Below are 19,934 nucleotides of genomic sequence, written 5' to 3' on the forward strand. Positions count from 1 at the left end.
GCAGTTTGATGAGGAGAGAACCAAATATTGTGGCACTTGAGAGAGTTACCCTGTCTCTCTGTGCAGGTAACGTGAAAAGCCCATGATAAGCAGCATTTGACTAATATTATTTTAGTAATGTTAGAATGTTTTATAATGTTAGTGCCTTTTTTAAGTTGATAGAGAATTTACTTAAGTATAGATTTCTTGGCTTTCTTATTGTCTTATTTTTTTCTGCAGATATGTATTTCTAATTGTATAAGGCAAATCAGTGGAAAATAAGACTTAGAGAAATGTATCTATATTAAGAAATATCTGTATAAGAGAACAGTATGGGCCGGGCGCGGTGGCTCAAGCCTGTAATCCCAGCACTTTGGGAGGCCGAGGCGGGTGGATCACGAGGTCGAGAGATCGAGACCATCCTGGTCAACATTGTGAAACCCCGTCTCTACTAATACAAAAAAATTAGCTGGGCACGGTGGCACGTGCCTGTAATCCCAGCTACTCAGGAGGCTGAGGCAGGAGAATTGCCTGAACCCAGGAGGCGGAGGTTGCAGTGAGCCGAGATCGCGCCATTGCACTCCAGCCTGGGTAACAAGAGCGAGACTCCGTCTCAAAAAAAAAAAAAAAAAAAAGAGAACAGTATGTCAGGGCATGTATAGGTTACCTAATATTATTACTGTTTGAAGAAATAAGCTGGTAAATTCTATATGAAAACAGTTACTCTCGGGCCCACTATTTATAGTGATTCTCCCTCAGATTTTAAGCGACATGTGTCAGATGTTTTTTTGTCCTTTATTTAAAAAAGGAGTCTCCACAAAAAGAATTCCTTTTAAATGCTTTAATTAGGGATACATTTTATATCTGGCTCCAAGTACATCTCTCTTTTTTGCATTCGCTCTGAAATATTTAAGTGTTCACTTTAGGTAACTCTCAGGGTTAAGTGTGAGTAATTCGGGGTGAAGCAAGAAGATGGAGTGTGGTTGAGGATAACTAAGACGTGTCTTTGAAGAATTGGTAGTATCACTGGAGAGAAGACCCCATCTTCAGGTCAGAAGAGCAATAGAGTGTGACAAGCACAATGATAGGCACTTGTAGGAAGGGCTGTGGGCGCTGCAGCAACCTTGCCAGAGGGGCCAGAGGACAGACAGTGAAAACGACATCTGAACTAAGTTCCCCAGAAGTCAAAATTTAACCACATCTAGACTCAAAATTCTTTCCACAGTCAAATGTTGACCAAAGCTGTTTCCCATAATTGCTCTGGTTAGATGAGTCACTGAAACTTGTTTGCCTTCTCTGTCATTATGTCATTTCACTGTCTTCTCATGGATGGTGCTGCATTGTGACTTTGTGCATTCCATGGCCATTCCATATGGCAACCAAAGGAAGGGCAGGGACTGAGGACAGAGGGCCTCTCTCAGGAAAGTGGCTTTTCCATGGCAGGCCACATAATGCTCATCCTTCCTATAACATGGGAGAGTCTTTCTTTTTAGGATTTAGTGGCTCAACAGGTTTGGAAGGACTTGGGAAGGGGAGGCTTCCCTGAGTCCTGTTGCTGGGAGAAGACAGGCAGTTCAGTAGGTCGAATGGCAAAGGCAAAACCACAGTGGAAGGCTTCTCTGTGGACAAAGACTGAAGGGTGTGGAGGTATCGAAGCTGAACAGCAGCAGGAGTGCCTGACAGAATCTCAGCTGCCATCCTCAGGGACTCGGAGGCAGCCTTTTCCCCTTCAGCAGCGATCATCTAGAAAACAGATGTGACAAAAAGCAAAGTGATTGTCCTTAATTCCCCGAAGGTTCCATCACTATGCATGTGCCTCAGCAGACAAGCACTGAGCACTACTACGTGGCAAGCACTGTTAAGCACAGAACAGGTTTAGTCCTTCTGAAGGGTCTCGAGCTGGGGAGACAGATTAAACTATTAATCACAATTTAAGATGGAATTGGTTAGGAGCCATGACAAGTATGGGTGAAGTGTTAGGGGAATTCTTAGCATCTGGTGGGCCTTCAAAGATTAGGATTTTGCCAGCATAGAGAAAAGATTAGCCTGCATTCCATGCAAAGGCATGACATTATGCAAGGGTGACCCCAACTCAGGCAAAGTGGATGGGTAAGCATTTCTGAAGAGAAAATGCTGAGCCCACTACCCAAATGCCACGTGGAAGTGGGTGAAGAGGACTTCACTCAGAGATCTAGAAGCAGCTGCCCTGGGGACTATCCTTCCCGCCTCCCTTACCCCTGCCTCCGCTCAGTGGTCCACAGGTAATGATCCTCTTACTGGTACAGGTTTTTATCTTCACCTGCTCTCTGTTCTTTGAGAGAAATCTGCCTCCCCTCATTCTTCATTTTCCTCTTCCCAAGGCCCCCTCAGCCACACCTCAGTCACCAGAAGCTGCTAGCTGCCACATCTTTGCTTCTTGCTGGCACACCTGAGTGGAGCTGAGTGGCATAGGCTTCTCTTGGCTCTGGCATTGAGGTAACTGGGCCCCGATCATGGTTGTCCCTCCAAAACTTATGCCAAGCTTGGGATACAGTTCCAGGGGATACCTAGAGGTTAGGGTGACTACGATTACCCAGGAAAAGATGCCAGCACTAGAGAAGAGGGCTGATGTGTGCGGAGAAGCTGCCTTTAAGGAGAGAGGGAAGATGAGATTCAAGCAGGAGGTGGTCACTATTATCAGTAGCTTCAGAGAAGGAGAGGAGTTGCATTAGCCAGGGGGCTATTAACACACTTTAAGAGAGCAATTTTAATAAAGTTGGAAGGGCCCAAGCCAGCTTCTGCCCAGTGCCTAATGAATGGACAGGAAGCAAAGGGCAAATGTTCTCCGCGAGCAGGCCTTCCTCAGAGAGCAGTCTAGGTGGGAGGGTGGAGTGCTCACCCGCACTTTGGCCTGTCTTTGCGCTTCGGCCTCCACAGCCAGTGAGTGCTGAAGCCCAGCTGGCAACCTCACATCTTTACTAAAAAAGAGAACGCAGGCATGTAGGTGTGCAGCCACAATTTAGGGGCCAGAGCTTTCACACAGACTTGCAAGCCTCTCTACTGCTGTCTCATGACGAGTAGCAAATTCTGAGTTACCAGAGTGTGCCACCTCTAGACTTCTGAGGTCAAAGGTAGGCAGAGAAGGGCATCTCCAAGATCGATGCCTCAAATGCAGGTTTGTATTATTGCTGATGCTACAGTAGAGCTGTGGTTTCTCATCATCAGCACAGCAGGTTTTGTATTGATGAGCTGTGCTCAGTTTTTCCACTTAGGACGTAATCTAAACTCCAACTAATAAATCTGAACAATGGCTTGAAGAACCACACCACTGAATAAAGATAAGGGTTATTCATCCAAGTTCATAAAAGAGAAGAATTGATTTTGAAAAGGGTACAACTGACCAAATAAGAACAATGCTTAAGGTATTGCGTGAAAGATACAAAATTGTCTTTTGACCCTGATTATAACTATCAAAATGCATCTGTGGAAAACAGTTGAGACATTCCTCAAAAAGTTAAATACGGAGTTACCATATGACCCAATAATTCTACTTCTAGATACAGACCCAGGAGAATTGAAAACATGTTCACTCAAAAACTTGCAAATTAATGCTTGCTGTAGCATTATTCATAATAGCAAAAGAGTGAAACAACCCAAATGTCCATCAACTGATGATGAGAGAAAATGTGGTTTAGCCTCACAATGAAATATCATTTGATCATAAAAAGTAATAAAGTACTGACTCATGCCTTGAGCATGGTTGAACCTTGACAACATTATGCTAAGTGAAAAGAAGCCAGACACAAAAAGCCGTATGTTGTATGATTCCATTTGTGTAAATTGTCCAGACGAGGCAAATCCCTTGAGACAGAAACTAAATTAGTGTTTGCCAGAGGCCAAGGAGTACATGGGGAGTTCCCACGTAATGAGTATAGGCTTCCTTTTGGGGATGATAAAAATTTTCTGAAATTAGATAGTAGTGATATGGTTGTACCCCTTTGTAAATATATTATACTAAAACCACAGTTTAAAATGGGTAAAATGCAAACTTTCTTCTTTTTTTGGAGACAGAGTCTTACTCTTCGCCCAGGCTAGAGTACAAGCGTAATCTCAGCTCACAGCAGCCTCCGCCTCCTAGGTTCAAGCGATTCTCCTGCCTCAGCCTCCCTAGTAGCTGGGATTACAGGCACATGTCACCACATCCAGCTAATTTTTGTATTTTTAGTAGATACAGGGTTTCACCATGTTGGCCAGGCTGGTCTCGAACTCCTGACCTCAAGTGATCCACCTGTCTCGGCATCCCAAAGTACTGGGCTTACAGATGTGAGCCACTGCGCCTGGCCAAAAATGGGAAATTTCATGTAAATTTTATATAAAATAATTTTTTAGATGCATACGGAAAAAATAATCAGAGTAATTTGTCCAAATGTTATAGCGGTTGTGTTATGGCTATAAGATATTGGGTAGTTTTTTCTCTTTTTTACAAATTTATGCTGAAATGGCTGTAGTACTCAATGAAAATAATTTTTCAAATGAAAAATTTAATATGAAACCAGAATATTTTCCTTTATCATACTGTTCTTCCTAGTTAATTTCCTACCCACATTTCTATTCTCTCCACTTTAATTCCCCAAATACAGGTCACTGAATCCAAGGCAACCTGTGGAGAGAAGAGTCGAGATGTCAGTGAGAGCCTCCAGATGGGAGGAGAGCATGCCTATGCCCTGATGGCCATTGTTCTGTACTAGGGAAGGACATTCCCTTTGAAAGGACATTATTTGCCTGTTTTATTTAACTTCACAGTGCCGTGCAAAGAGTTATTTAACTTTCATAGTGCCACCCAATAAATATCTGTGGAATTGAAGATGGTGCAGAATGCTAAATAATGGTCCCCAAAGACAACCCATGTCCTAATCCCTGGATCTGTGAATGTTACCCCAGGAGGGATTTTGCTGGTGTGATTAAGTTAAGGGCTCTTGAGATGGGGATAGTATCCTGTATTATCCAGGTGGCCCTAAATGTAATTATAGGTGTTCTTGTAAGAGGGAGGCAAATGGCGATTGGACTACAGAAGAGGAGAAGGTGATGTGATGATGGAGGCAGGGATCAGAGCGATGCTCTCTAAAGATGGAGGAAGGTGCCACAAGCTGAGAAATGCAGGCAGCCGCCAGATGCTGGAAAAGGCAAGGAAATGGATTCTCCTCTCAGAACCTCCAGAAGGAATTGGTCTCGCTGACACCTGGACCCTAGCCCAGTGAAACTGATTTTGAACTCTTGCCTTCAAAACTAAGAGAATAATTTTTGTTTGGCTTTAAGCCACCAAGTTTGTGGTAGTTTGTTGTAATAGGAACTCATGCAGATATATTTTTAAAATCTGTTTTAAAATGCACTGCGTTGAGAACCAGTCTGTAGTCTCTCTTCCAAATGTCTTTCACTTATAGAATGTTTTCACTTCTACAACTGATGCTGGTGGCTTCAGTTTCCCCCTGCTTCCCAGTCCCATACACCCCTTTGATTGAAGTTGGAAATGGGAGAGGGAAGAAAATGGACTATGGATTCTGGAAAGGAGGGGCAGGGTATGGAGCCCTCCATGTTGACCCAAACTCTTCTTTTTACACTTATTTTCAGGTTATTTTTTAGTGGTTAGGCAAATAGTAAGCATAGTGCATTGAGAACACTGAGAAGACTAATTTGGGGGTATGGGTGAGAATAAGGAATATTGATAAAGACATCACAGAATAGGTGGCTTCTTAAAGGACAAATAAAATCTTGCCTGTGGAGAAAAGAGAAGTATTCCAGGCAGAGGATCCAACCCAAGAGGAGGCAACGTGAGCACAAAAGTACTGAATGCTGGACAGAAGCTAACGTAGGCTGGAGCATTAGATTCAGTGGGAGGAGGATGGCAAGAGGTGAGACTACAACAGCTGGGTCATTGATTCATTTATCCAAAAAACATTATCTACCTGCTGGGTGACAAGCCTGTGCTGAGGACCAAGAGATGGATAAAATATAGCCCCTGCTGCTATGGAGGACATAGTCTGGGAAAACTAATGTCTTAGACAGATGGTCCCCAACTTGTGATGATTTGACAATTTTTGACTTTTATCATGGGTTTATTAGGATACATGCATTTTTGACTTACGATATTTTTTCCTTTATGATGGGTTTATAAGTCAAGGAACATTTGTGTATAATCAGTGTAACAAGGGCAAACTTGAATGTCAAGTGTCTGGGCTTTATTCTTTAGAGGAGAAGGATGAATAAGGAAGGGAGGGTGAAGGGGGACATCCCATAAAGCACAATTACTACCAGCGCCTTTGATTCTTGGGGTCCCTCTGTTTGAGGTCCTCCTTCCAACTAGACACGATTCACAACCTCCAAACCCAGTTCTGGGCCTGGGTGTCCCCACAGCTTCAGTGAGAAGCTCCACTGCTGGTGGTAATTGCCACTCCACTGGCCAGCTGCCTGCTGTCTTTTCACTTCTCCTCTGAATATCTTTTGCTAACCTGCCTTGGAAAGCGTCAAAGCCACCGACCCTGGCCGTGGATGAGCTCGCTGAGGTTGTTGCCTGTGGACTGGAGGGAGCTGCTTGTGAAGCAGTTCTTGCTGTTTCCCCTCCTCTAATTCCAAACTGATTAAGTCTGGACGGTGGGTTTGGTAATTCATCATGTGAAGGTCTATGACCTCTTAGCTCTTGTTATCTGAAATACTTATTTGAACTTACTATTTAACTTGGCACTCATTATGCTTGTTTCCTCAGGTAGACGGTAAGCTCCTGGGAAACATGCCTTATCATCTTTGTGTACCACCAACCCCACCGTTCCTGCCAGCAGTCATTCTCAATACTTAATCCTATGTGAGTACTTCGCGATGAATTTACAGTCACTGGCGTAGGTCTGACAGCAAAAACTGTGGCAATGACTAACACGCACCACACTGATAAATATAATTGACTCAGAGTCAATCTGGCAACTTCCTAACTAGCTATAAGCTCCCAAAGGGATGGTCCCTAAGCGATGGAACTGGCCATGGAAGATTTAATAAATGGCCAATGAACAAATGAATAAAAGATAAATATTTCAACATACTGAAGATTAAGTTTATCTAAGTACCTTTGCATCTTGGGCGATGCTCTTCCTCTCTAGAAGAATTTCAGTGAGGGATCGATGTGCTAGGAGACGCTTCATGGTGGTTTGTACAAGGAATTGCACAGCTTTAGATACATGAGCAAGACTCCTTAGGAGAAGGGAGGCATTTTCCATTCGGTAGTAGCAAATGGCATCTATCTCCATTATAAACATGTCTTTTGTCACGATCTAGGCAGAAAACAGTTTGGATGACAGGCTTGATTCTTGGGCTCCTTTCCTGTGTAGGGGTAGAGGACCTAAATGTATTCAAAGGGAATTTTCTCAGCAAGAGAAAAAGAGAGTTGGCCTACCCTTTTTTTTAAAATAGACATGTTTTTGAAAACTATGAAATTTTTATGAAATACATGAAAGAACTCACAACTTAAAAGAATTCTGTGGTAAATCCTTTTGTAAAAAAATCAGAAACAATTTTCTTGTACGAAGACATTCAGTTGATTCTAAATCGGTCTTTTTTTTTTTTTTTTTTGAGACGGAGTCTCCCGCTGTCACCCAGGCTGGAGTGCAGTGGTGCAATCTCGGCTCACTGCAACCTTCACCTCCCTAAACCAGGTCTTTCTAAACTGATACCAAAAAGAAAAATCTGCTAAAAGAGAAGCATGTTCTAGGAAGCAAGCACTGTAATGTATTGCTTGCGAGAGTGTACGCTAGGGGATGCTTTGATGATACACATCACGAGCTCTAGAAACATGTATGATCTTAACATTTCCATTTTTATATTTATCATAAGGACATATGGATTTAGCTATAAGGATGTTATTCACAGTATCGCTAATTGGAATACAAATTGGAAAGAATTTAACATCAACAGTAGGGAATTGGTTGAGTAAACTGTGATACAGCCATTAAATGAAATGCTGTATGTCCATTTAAAATAAAGGGGTAGAGGCATTTAGCTAATATATGAAAAGACAATCACAGTATATTGTTGGGTTAAGAAAGACACATTACAGGCTGGGCGCGGTGGCTCACGCCTGTAATCCCAGCACTTTGGGAGGCCGAGGTGGGTGGATCACGAGGTCAAGAGATCGAGACCATCCTGGTCAACATAGTGAAACCCCGCCTCTACTAAAAATACAAAAAATTAGCTGGGCATGGTGGCGCGTGCCTGTAATCCCAGCTACTCAGGAGGCTGAGGCAGGAGAAGTGCCTGAACCCAGGAGGTGGAGGTTGCGGTGAGCCGAGATCGTGCCATTGCACTCCAGGCTGGGTAACAAGAGCGAAACTCCGTCTCAAAAAAAAAAAAAAAAGAAAGACACATTACAGAATAGTATATATGGTATGATATTTACCCATCTGTAAATATAACCACATACATAGAAAAGTCTGAAAGGATATACTTCAAAATATCAACCATTAATGATGGGTAACAGGATTGGGGTGAGTTTTTTCCCTCAATTTTGTTTATTGTGTTAAAATACATATACTATAAAACTTACCATCTTAACCACCTTTTCAGTGTATAGTTCAGTGATACTGAATGTACCCATAATATTGTGCAACTGTCACCACCATCCATCTCCATACGCTTTTTATCTTGTAAAACTGAGACTCTGTACCCATTAAACAATAACTCTTCAATTTCTTCTCGTCAATCCCTGGTAACCACCATACTACTTTTAGTCTCTATGAATTTGACTACTCTAGGTTCCTCACATAAGTAGGATCATACAGTATTTGTTTTTTTGTGTGACTGGTTTATTTCACTTAGCATAATGTCCTCAAGATTCATGTTGTAGAATGTCAGAATTTCCTTTCTTTTTAAGGCTGAATAATATTCCATTATAGGTTATATATCACATTTTATTTATCTCTTCAGCCATCAATAGAGACTTGGGTTGTTTCTGCCTTTTGGCTATTGTGAATAATGCTGTTATGAACACAGGTATGCAAATATTTCTTCAAGACCCTGCTTTCAATTCTTTTAGGTATGTATGCAGAAGTGGAATTGCTGGGTCATACAGTAATTCTAGTCTTAATTTTTTGAGGAGCTGCCATACTGTTTTCTACAGTGGCTGCACCATTTTACATTCCTACCAACAGTGCACAAGGGTTCCTTCCAATTTCTCTACATCCTCTTCAACACTTGTTATTTTCTGGGTTTTTTAAAAAGCAGTAGCCATGTTAATGAGAGTAAAGTGATATATTGGGATATTGATTTGTATTTTCCGAATGTAGTGATGCTCAGTATCTTTTCATATGCTTGTTGCCCATTTATGTATCTTCATCTTTTTTGTCATCTTTTTAGAAATGTCTGCTCAAGTCTGCATTAGTCAGGGTTCTCTAGAGAAACTATATAATGTGTATGTGTGCATTTGGGTTTCACCATACATATATATGCACACACACACACACACACACACACACATATGTTGGGGTGGGGACAGAAAAAAAATTGATTTAATGAATTGGCTCATGTGCTTGTGGAAGCTAGCATGTCTAAAATCTTCAGGCTGAAGACCCAGAGAAGAGTTGATCTTTTCTTTTTGAGACGGAGTCTGCTCTGTCACCCACACTGGAGTGCAGTGGCCTGATACCGGCCCACTGCAACCTCCACCTCCCGGGTTCAAGCGATTCTCCTGCCTCAGCCTCCTAAGTAGCTGGGATTACAGGCACATGCCACCACACCCGGCTAACTTTTCTATTTTTAATAGAGACAGGTTTTCACCATGTTGTTCTGGCTGGTCTCGAACTCCAGACCTCGTGATCTGCCCCGTTTGGCCTCCCAAGGTGCTGGAATCATAGGCGTGAGCCACCACGCCTGGCCAAGAGTTCATCTTTTCTACTGGCAGAATTCCCTCCTCCTCAAAGGGAGGTCAGTGTTTTTCTGGAGCCCTTCATTTGGATGAGGCCCACCCCACATTATGGAGTGTAATCTGCTTTACTCAAAATCTACTGATTTAAATGTTAATCCCAACTAAAAAAAAAATACCCTCACAATAACATCCAGATGTGTTTGGCCAAATGTAGGTCAAATGATCACGGCCTAGCAAAGCTGACACATAAGGTTAACCACCACAAAGTTCTTTGCCCATTTTTAAATCGGGTTGTTTGTGTTTTTGTTGTTGAGATGTATGAGTTCTTTACATATCTTGGATAGTAACCCTTTATGAGATATATGATTTGCAAATATTTTCTCCCGTTCCCTAGATTGCCTTTGCACTCTGTCAATTGTGTCCCTTGATGCACAAAAGTTTTAAGTTCTGATATAGTCCATATCATTATTTTTCTTTCCTATTTTTGAGCATAAATAATCATTTCGTCCATGGTAGGCAGACATGGAAAATGTGTAGAGAAAGCACAGGCCATCATTTGGCTTACCTCATGAAATGGTATCTCCAGAGTCTGGAGACGAAGGTCAACCTTGTGGTAGGTATCCAGGCAGGGCAAAAAAAAGAAAAGACCTAGAAGAGGGGGAGGAGGAGGTGACAGATAACAGCTAGCATGAAGGCTGTTTGGGTTTCACCTTTTTGGGGTCAGGCTGCATACTACATTGCTTTTCTTAGCCTCTAATTACAGAGCATTGGCCCATCCCACGCTGCCTCCACCTGAGGGTCAAAGGAGAGCACTATTAAAATTTGCTCCAGAACAATAGGTATAAACAGGGATTATCCCCAGCAAACTGGGCTGTGTGGTCCCTTTAGTCATGGTGCTGGCATCCCCAGATCTCATTTGCATATCTGTCCTTTCACCAGAATTGAACTCCCTCCGTAGTGTCCTATGCATTACTGTTAGCCTTAGTGTCTGACTCAGGGCCTTTTAGTACTCTCTAAAATTGTTTTTCAGTCCATGAGTGTACCCAGGTGTCAAATTTTACAGCCAGCAACCTCTATGTCATTTTTCTTAGAATGTGAGCCCCAGAAGTAATCAGAATAGCAATTATCATGATACCAGCTTTCTGGCTGGCTAGTTAGTCCTCACCCACCCAATATAATATATAGGATCAATGTGCAGAAAACATTTATAAGTTGATTTATTGAGATTTTATGAGAGCCCATTGGATGCTGTGGACTCCTGCAAGAGCCAAAGCTTTGTTGAAACAAGAAGCACTCACAGAGCCCAGGATCTATCTGGGGAGCAGCCCAGCTACTAGTCCTCCTCAGTGCCAATTGAGAAGGTTCCTGAAAACCAGGGCCAGAGCAAGATATTCTTTGTCCTGGAACTACAGGGTCTGTTTCTACTTTTGTGTGGACTCGTCTATTCATTCTGAATCTTCATACTCTGATATTTGTCCCTAGTCTGGTCTCTGCGGGCATGGCCTGGAACTGAGACCCTCTCCAATATATACACAGTGGGACTCACACCTTCCTGGCTGACTTAGATCTCCAAACCCCCACTACTAAACTTTTCAGACTGACCATAAAGAGCTTGGACCTCTGGACATCAACTCCACTAGACCTTAAGGTTCTGAGATCAGAGACCATGTCTTATTTATCCATCTTTGTATCCTTGGCAGTTAGCACAGGGTTTGAGACACAAGAAATGCTTAATCTTTGTTTTATAAATCCCTCCAACTGAAGATGGATTTGTTATTTGGATGCTGAATTTTGCCCATCTCCATCCCATGACTGGATCTGAGCACCTGGATTGGGAACTAGCTCAGCTTTTCTCTGAGAATTCACAGGACTCTGACCATATATACATTGTACTCAAACCAGTCCGCAGCCATTGGCCCTAAGCTGACTTGCTATTCCGCCAAGCCTGGGCTTGGCATGTGGGCTGTCTGTACCAGTTCTCTCTCTTGGCTACCTATGACCTAGTAGTAATGGTCTCTGAAGAATTTCTTAATAACCTATATTGTAAGTAACAGATATGCAGATACCATATCTAGAAAATGCAGATATCATGAATCAAGTTGCTTCATGTATTCAGAGGTCCATATTACAAATCTGCATGGGTTGAAGAAATAGGCAAGTCAAGAGGGAGGTATTTAAAAAAAAAAAAAAGAGTGTTTTTTACCAGGGCCTTTGGCTCTTCCAGGAAGCAGATGTCCCAGTCGGAATATAATTACTCTCTCATGCTCTTGTACAACCTGAAGAGAAATTTGATCCTTTCAAATCACTCCCAGAAAGAAAAATAAAGTCCTCAAAAGGCCTTGGCATAAGAATGATCCTAGATATCAGAAACATTTTGTCTTGAGAACCAATAAAAATATCTATTACTACTTGTTTCCCAAATCTATATTTAGTAAGTGTAAAATTTCAGAAACCAATGAAAAAATGTATTAACCATGTTAATTTTTGAACCCATGGACAGAATTTTGATTAAAGACTTATGATTACCTAAAAAAAACCATGGCCAACTTTCCCTAAATTAATCTTATCAAGGCATGTTAAATCTTGTGTTTTACTGTGATTTCTGCACTACTAGCTTTTATATGTATCATTTATTAGCTATTTAACACAAAGAGGGAATACATTTTAATACCACTTGTGATATTTTGTTTCAGAGTGCTCCTTCAAAATGATTCAATTGGATTTGTTTTGTTTTGTTTTGAGATGAAGTTTCACTCTCGTTACCCAGGCTGGAGTACAGTGGCATGATCTTGGCTCACTGCAACCTCTGCCTCCCAGGTTCAAGCAATTCTCCTGCCTCAGCCTCCTGAGTGGCTGGGATTACAGGCCTGAGCCACCACACCCAGCTAATTTTTGTATTTTTAGTAGAGATGGGGTTTCGCCATGTTGGCCAGGCTGGTCTTGAACTCCTGACCTCAGGTGATCCACCCACCTAAACCTCCCAAAGTGCTGGGATTACAGGCATGAGTCACCGCACCCGGCCAGTTTTATTTTTTTTTTGAGATGGAGCTTCCCTCTTGTTTCCCATGCTGGAGTGCAATGGTGTTATCTCAGCTCACTGCAACCTCCACCTCCCAGGTTCAAGTGATTCTCCTGCCACAGCCTCCTGAGTAGCTGAGATTACAGGCTCTACTAACCCACTGTAAGTCCTTTGAGGTTGGGAATCATGTTTTGTTTGCCTTCATGAGGTTTACAATTTCATGAGACCAGAACACTGCCTTGCTTGAAACAATGAGAATGAATGACTGTATGTGGTTCTTAGAGCATGCCCAGAAATTCCCAATTGCTTGGTTCCCTAGCATTACTTCTTACCTGCTTTTATTGGAAGAAACAGATTCTTCCCAGAGATGAAGGGGAGTCTTACTTCTTCAAGACCTTGCTCAAATATAACTGCCTGGGTCTGATTTGTTTCCTCTCCCTAATTGGCTTCTTAGGGCTTTCCATCTTCAGTGACCAGACCTGAAAGCCTTTCCCAAAAACCGTGGCTGAGTCAGTGTTGAATCCTGTGGCAGTCATGCCGGTGCTCAGGTCACCCTTCAAGAAGAGCCTACTCCAGCTATATACTATCTATAGAAGACACACTTTATATTCAAAGATATGAACAGACTAAAAGTAAAAGATGGAAAAAGACATACCATACGAACAGGAACTACAGGAGAGTGGAGTGGCTATCCTAACACTAGAGAAAATGGACTTCAAAACAAGCAAACATGTTACTAGCAATAAAGGGAGACACTGTATAATGATAAAAGGATCAACGCATCAGGAAAGTGTAACGACGATAAGCATAGGTACACCTGAAAACAGTACCAAAATTTACACGAGGAAAAAGACCAAAATAATTCAAAGTAGAAACAGACCGTTCAGTGGTGACAATTGGAGACTTCAATACACCACTAAACAATGGGTGGAACTAGACAGACAGAGAAGACTTGAACGACACTATCAACAAACAGACCTAACAGACATCGCCACAGAACATCTCCACCCCACGACAGCACAGCACACATTCTTTTCCAGCATATATGAAACATCGTCTCCAGGAAAGATACTATGCTAGGCCATAAAACTAAGTTAAACAAATTTAAAAGGATTGAAATCCTATAAAGTATATTCTCTTATTACAATGAACTTAAACTAGAAATCAGTAACTGAAGGAAATCTGAGAAACTCACAAATAAGTGGAAAGTAAACAACACACTCTAACCAATGGGTTAAAGAAGAAGTCACATGGAAAATGAGAAAATACTTTGAGATAAATGAAAACAAAAACACAAAATACCAAACTGTATCTTGGGGAGGAAAATGGGGAGAGAAAGATGAAGAGGGGGAAGAAGCCGCTGCCTGCTGTGAGTATAACCCAACAGCAGCCCCAGCAGCACGTGTACTGTCTCAGCCAAGGACGCAGCCTTCCCTGCAGCTGCAGCCAGTGACTGAGATGGCAGGAGTACTAGGGCCATGCCGTTTCTGCCCATTATGGGAGTCCTTTGAAGCAAATCTTGCTCTAGAGTTCCCTTTTGGGCTGGCCAAGGCTTTCTCAGAGCTGCACCACAGTCGGAGGCTCTTTCTGCCCAATCCTTTCTTCCCCTTCTCATATAACAAGTGTCAGGCCTGCATCACTGTCTGAAGGCTTCTCCTGACTACTCTTGTTTTCTTTCCCATTAATCTTTCACAGGCAGTATCTCCCAATACATCTCTTGCTCTTCTAATTCCATCTTGGCACGTGCTTCCAGAACTGACACAGGTCTTCATTTACCGCAGGGACAGGCATCTATAACCACCTGTGGGCCAGAGACAATCATGACTCGTGGGCTACAGAAGCTGCCTGAGAAGTTTTGTGAAGTGGAGTGGATGTCATGATCCATTCTGGTCACAGAATGCAGATGAAATAGACATAGCCAATATAATACACGTGGTAAGTGCTAGAGCGAAGTGAAAGCAGAGTGACACGGGAGCACCAGGAAGGGAATGGCAGTCTGGGGGAGTCAGGGAAGGCTTCCTGTTTACATTTGAGCAAGGTCTTGGAGGAGTAAGAGCTATCCTGGAAGGTGAGTCAGGGGCGAGGGCATTCCACACAGGCAAGAATATGTACCAGAACACAGAGGTGAGAATGGGCATGGTGTGGCCAGTGAGAGGCATCAGGAAATTACCTACTGGGTCCTCGTGCAATCTCACCTTTATGCAGAACCAGATGGAAAAAGGGAAGGTCATGATGACGAAGAACAGAGAAATGAAGACAAGAAGCCACTCACAGGCCCCTAAGCCAGAGGATTTGGTACCTTAAAAAAAATTAAAGCAAAAGAATAATTATATTGAAACTTCACCATATTCATTGACTAGCATCTGTTGGTCCAGTCCTTGGTATTGGAGTCAGAGCAACTTGGAGACTTTGCTGGAAATATTAGAATAAGTCAAATCAGAGTGGTCAGAGTTCATAGGGCCTGGGGAGGAGCAGGGTCCTGGAAAGGTAGTGGGGACCAGGTACAGTGGCTCACGCCTGTAATCCCAGCACTTTGGGAGGCTGAGGTGAGAGGATCGCTTGAGTCCAGGAGTTCAAGACTAGCTTGGGCAATAGAGTGAGATCCTGTCTGTACAAAAACATTAAAAAATAGCTGGGTATGGTGGAGCATGCCTGTAGTCCCAGCTACACAGGAGGCTGAGGTGGGAAGATAGATTGAGCCTGGGACGTTGAGTCTGTAGTGAGCTATGACTGTACCACTGCACTCCAGCCTGGGTGACAGAGCTAGACCTTGTCTCAAAAATAAAATAAAAGAGAAGGGCAGTGGGGGTATACTGGAACAGGCACAGAATCTGGGAAGAAGGTTTGGTTCTGGCTCTACTATTTCATATCCAGATGACCTTAGGCAAGGCATATGACCTTTACAAACCTCAGTTTCTTCACTGTATAATGGGGATGCTAACATCTCATGACTATCCCAAAATAACTAGTTCATGAGATGTATCGCCCACTTTGGCATAGGGATAAAATAACACATACATACAAAGCAGTGAGCGGTACTTTACATGTGTCAGGTTTGTTTTAAGTGATTCCAACCACCTGTCCAGAGGCTTATCTTCCATGAAATAACTTCCCCATCCATTACCTGCCTTAATGTCTGAAATTCCACCATTTTAACACCTCCATTAAGGTGTTGACCTCGATAGTCTTTGAAAATTACCTATATGGGGTAAAATTCACCTACTGATGTGATTTTAAAAAAGTGATAAGGAACTGCGGTTCAGAACACCCAGGATGCTTGGGTGATAAATGAAACAATATCAAGGGAAGTCAGCCTTAAGAACACACGCTTCTTGGGGTCTTGTCTTATTTACACTGTGCCCTCAGGGCTTAGAATAATGCCTGGCACCATAGAGGTGCTCAATAAATATTAGTTGAATGTGGGAAGAAAGGAGGTGAAAATGATTTAAATGTAAGAGTTATGAAAATTTCAAGAATTTTAACCTCCAGGTACTAGAAAACTGACCAAAGGAATTCTGTTTGCCAGTTTAAAAAGATTACAGAGGACTGGAAGGTGACTAAAAATTAGGAAATGGTTAAAAGTCTGTTTTCTTTCCTTCCTTCCTTCCTGCCTTCGTGCTTGCTGTCTCCCTTCCTCCCTCCCTTTCCTTTCTTCCTTCCTTTTTTCTTTCTTCTCTCTCTTTCCTTCTTGTTTTCTTTCTTTTGAGGCAGGGTCTTGCTCTCTCCAGGCTGCAGTGCAGTGATGCGATCATGGCTCTCTGCATCCTCAGCCTCCTGGGCTCAACCAGTCCCCCCACCTTAGCCTCTCAAGTAGCTGGGACTACAGGTGCATGCCACCATACCTGGCTAATTTATTTTTTTGCAGAGATGGGGTCTCACTATGTTGCCCAGGCTGGTCTGAAACACCTAGCCTCAAATGATCCTCTCACTTTAGCCTCCTAAGTGCTGGGATTATAGGTATGAGCTATGGCACCTGGTCTAAAATCTTGTTTTTTTAAGAGATGGGAATGAAGGGGATAACTAATTAGTAGGCCTGAAAATATGATTTGATTTTCATGCCCAGAAAGGTCACCACCAAACTGATGTGCAGATCACTTGAAGAAGAGACAGATATGCAAGGTGTACACCAGCACAAAAACAAAATTAGCACTGAATACCATAGTACGGCAGTTTCTAAAGGCCATCCTACAAAATACTGATCTCACAGGTTGCTCCACCAAAGAAGAATTTCCCGGGCAAATGAGTTTAGAGGATACCAAGCACTACATCCCATTCCTGGAGTTCCCAGTGCTCATCACAATATTGAAGCTATGAGAATCTCTCAAAGCATTCTTAGCTTGGTTTGCACACATTTGACCAGGTAATATTTTCTCTAAGGAATACTCACTGATATTTTATGGAACTTGTTTCTCATGGAAACTACTCTGGGAAATGCTGCTCTACCAACATATTAATTTTTATAATATTCTTCTTCAAGGGCAATGACTAATAGTATCATTGCCGTTTTTAATTAGTTTATAAATATGTTTCAGTTGCCAGCGGTAGCCACGGAAAGCAAAAATAAATAAATGCACATACAAAATTACATTTTGTAAGTGAAAAAAAGGCCTCAAAAATTCCTTTGTACAGTAGCAAGAGATATGAATAGAAAACTAATTTCTACACTCAAGCCTAACTTGAAGCTTTATCCAAAAATTACTGTTCTGTTAGAGTAAGTTGCTTGAATATCCAACTTGTTTGGTTTAAGTAAATAGTCAAACATTAAATAATCAAGCAAGAAAAGCCTTTAAATATCATCTCAGAGTCCCCAGCATTTTGGTGAGGTGAAGCGCTTTTTCATTTCTTCCATCTTAAGTAGCCTGCCTTTGGGAGTGTGGTGCTGAGTTCCCTGTGAGCCTCGGAAACCTCCCACACAAGGGCTCAGCAAAGGTCACTTCATCCTTAGTGGGACTGCTTGCCCATTGCTTGGCATCTCCTGCTTTAGTTTCTCTGTAGCTGGAGTGACTGAGGCCCACAAAGGTGCCCAAGGCCACAGCCAGTAGGACCATGACCAGAAATGAGAGGCAGCACCAAGCAAGGGTGAGCGTTTCAATCAGACTGTCTTACTCTGGGAATATGTCTTCTCTACTTCCCAGAAACAGGACTTGCACACGTGACTTAATTTCTCAGAGCATCTTTCCTCTGTGATAAGAGGAGGGTGAGGGATTAAATAACTCAGCAAAACACCTAGTGTGTGCCTGGCACATAGTAGGGGTTTCATAAATGGTGGCTCCCTTACTTGCCTACCCTACCAGTGTGATCTGCTGTCTAACAGTTTCAAGCCCTCTAACCTCAGCATTGAGCCCAGCAAACCTTTACTGAACAGAGGTTTCTGGCTGATGAAAGGGTATCATCAACTGGGCAAAACAGTATTAACATAACCCATTTAAACTACACCCCAACTGCAGAAATCTTCCTTAAATGGTAGCTTCTACTGATCCAGCATGTACTGCATTGCTGGCAACCAGGAAAGGTTAAAACTTCATAGCCAGCAGAAAGCAATATGACACCCTATTCCTTATTTAATTTCTTTAAACATTTGTCATCCTACTAAAGTGGTCATTTTTTTCTTCCACTCATTATAAAAAAGACTGGAAGTAGATAAAAGTTTTCCCAAGAATTGTTTCTCCTGCAGAAGCAGAAGAGGCACCTTTTTTTGCATTCCCTCCTTTGATTTAATTTTCCTCTCTCTTAGCTTGCAAGGATGCAGCTAGAATTATGTTTTTGTTCCAGGCTTTGTGCAGAGTGCTTTGGATGCCTTTCCTCATTGTATCCTCACCACTACCCTCTGAGGCAGGTACTGTTAGATGAGAGCTGGTTAAGGGCCTTCCTATGATCACGTGGCTAGCAGTGGCTGCGCTGTGGTTTAAACTCAGGTGTGGCTCTTCTTCACTTGGCTCTGCTGCGACTGCTTTTCAGAAAGAATGATAATCTCCCCAGAAGTTTAAAATGCTTTTAGGTAAGACTGAGGGGTGGGGACGTGGGAAGAATAAGTCACATAACTGCCTACAGCCACCAACTCGTGCATGTTTTTACTTAAATTAGGTGCCCATGTGCCCGTCCGTGGCCACAAAAACCAACTTCATGGCTCCTTTGCCATGTTGATTGGTCCCCAACCTGGACCACATTCCCTCCCACTCCCATCCAAGGCTGACCCGAGACCAGGATATAGTGATACTTGTATTTCTTCTGACGTTCTTTGCTCACCATAGGAGGTTGCTGGGTTTCTAACGTCTTTCCGTTCCTGGGAACCTGAGCATCCAGCAGTCTGCTCTGACTTCAGTGGGTCTTGTGGGATGACCCTTTCCACCTTATCTGACACCCCTTACTTACCACCTGGAAAGGCGGCAGATAACAGTGCCGGACCGTACCTTCCTCTGGCCGCTCGCTCTCCAGCAGCGCCACCACCTCGGTGCCCTCCTCGCCGGAGCCCCGGACCTCGTCCACGTCCACCACAGTGGCGGCGGGCGCTCGGGGCTCCCCTGCGGTCCCCGCCCGTCCGGAGCCGGACCGCTCGGGCCCAGCTTCCCGGCGTCCGCGGCCTCCGCCGCCCCGCTCGGCCTTGGCCCTCTTGTTCTCCTTGTGCGGGGCGCTGCCGCCTCGCCCGCGGGCCTCCCTGGAGGAGCTTCGCGCCCTCCTCTCCATCCTCGGAGCTGCCGGGCGGCCGGAGCAGCAGCGCGGTCTCTGCGGAGTCACTGCGGGTCTGCATGGCGCCCGGGGTACCTTAAAGACCGTCGGGTGGGGGCTGGGGGCGAGGGGCAGGACCCTGGGGCGGGGCCACGGCGGGACGCACCCCGAACTCCGACGGCCGTTTCTCCGCGGAGCTGTGTACCTGGCCCGCCGACCCCCACGGCCGGGGCGGCGCGGACGCAGAGCGGCCCGGGTGGGAGAGCCGGCGCCAGGCAGGGTGCGGGCGTTGGAAAGTGCGTGTCTGCAGGTGGCACACCGGGCTTCGAAGAAGACTCAGTTCCCGGAGGGTTCCTAACGTCATGCTACAGGGCTGACGGAGATACAGAA

At 43.7% G+C, this 19,934-nt stretch overlaps 3 protein-coding genes across 4 annotated transcripts in view; 2 read left to right on the top strand and 1 right to left on the bottom strand.

Moving 5' to 3' along the window:
* The window catches only part of AXDND1 (axonemal dynein light chain domain containing 1), a 117,023-nt gene extending 112,201 nt beyond the window's left edge, over positions 1-4,822 (top strand). Inside the window, exon 20 of the mRNA XM_064370797.1 lies at positions 4,599-4,822. Coding sequence (XP_064226867.1) covers positions 4,599-4,606 — 8 coding nt within the window. The 3' untranslated portion in view covers positions 4,607-4,822. The remainder of the gene's footprint in view (positions 1-4,598) is intronic.
* On the bottom strand, positions 806-19,598 carry NPHS2 (NPHS2 stomatin family member, podocin). 2 transcript variants are annotated; one of them, XM_012444705.2, is made up of 8 exons: positions 19,289-19,598; positions 15,074-15,177; positions 12,063-12,135; positions 10,425-10,507; positions 7,071-7,274; positions 4,563-4,618; positions 2,858-2,936; positions 806-1,722 (listed from the first exon to the last, which is right to left on the bottom strand). In XM_012444705.2, the coding sequence occupies exons 1-8, from the start codon at positions 19,560-19,562 to the stop codon at positions 1,444-1,446; spliced, it is 1,152 nt and encodes a 383-aa protein (XP_012300128.2). In that variant the 5' UTR covers positions 19,563-19,598; the 3' UTR covers positions 806-1,443. The 2 variants fall into 2 exon arrangements, with proteins under 2 accessions (XP_012300128.2, XP_012300129.2); XM_012444706.2 differs by lacking the exons at positions 2,858-2,936; positions 4,563-4,618 and having other exon boundaries at positions 19,289-19,562.
* The window catches only part of TDRD5 (tudor domain containing 5), a 110,257-nt gene continuing 103,165 nt past the window's right edge, over positions 12,843-19,934 (top strand). Inside the window, exons 1-3 of the mRNA XM_064370799.1 lie at positions 12,843-13,040; positions 13,333-14,247; positions 14,660-14,813. The gene's annotated coding sequence lies outside the window, so the exon portion shown is untranslated. The remainder of the gene's footprint in view (positions 13,041-13,332; positions 14,248-14,659; positions 14,814-19,934) is intronic.

This window comes from Aotus nancymaae, unplaced genomic scaffold, assembly GCF_030222135.1.
Source record: "Aotus nancymaae isolate 86718 unplaced genomic scaffold, 86718_ANA_hifiasm-v0.15.2.pri h1tg000108l, whole genome shotgun sequence".
Classification (NCBI taxonomy): domain Eukaryota; kingdom Metazoa; phylum Chordata; class Mammalia; order Primates; family Aotidae; genus Aotus; species Aotus nancymaae.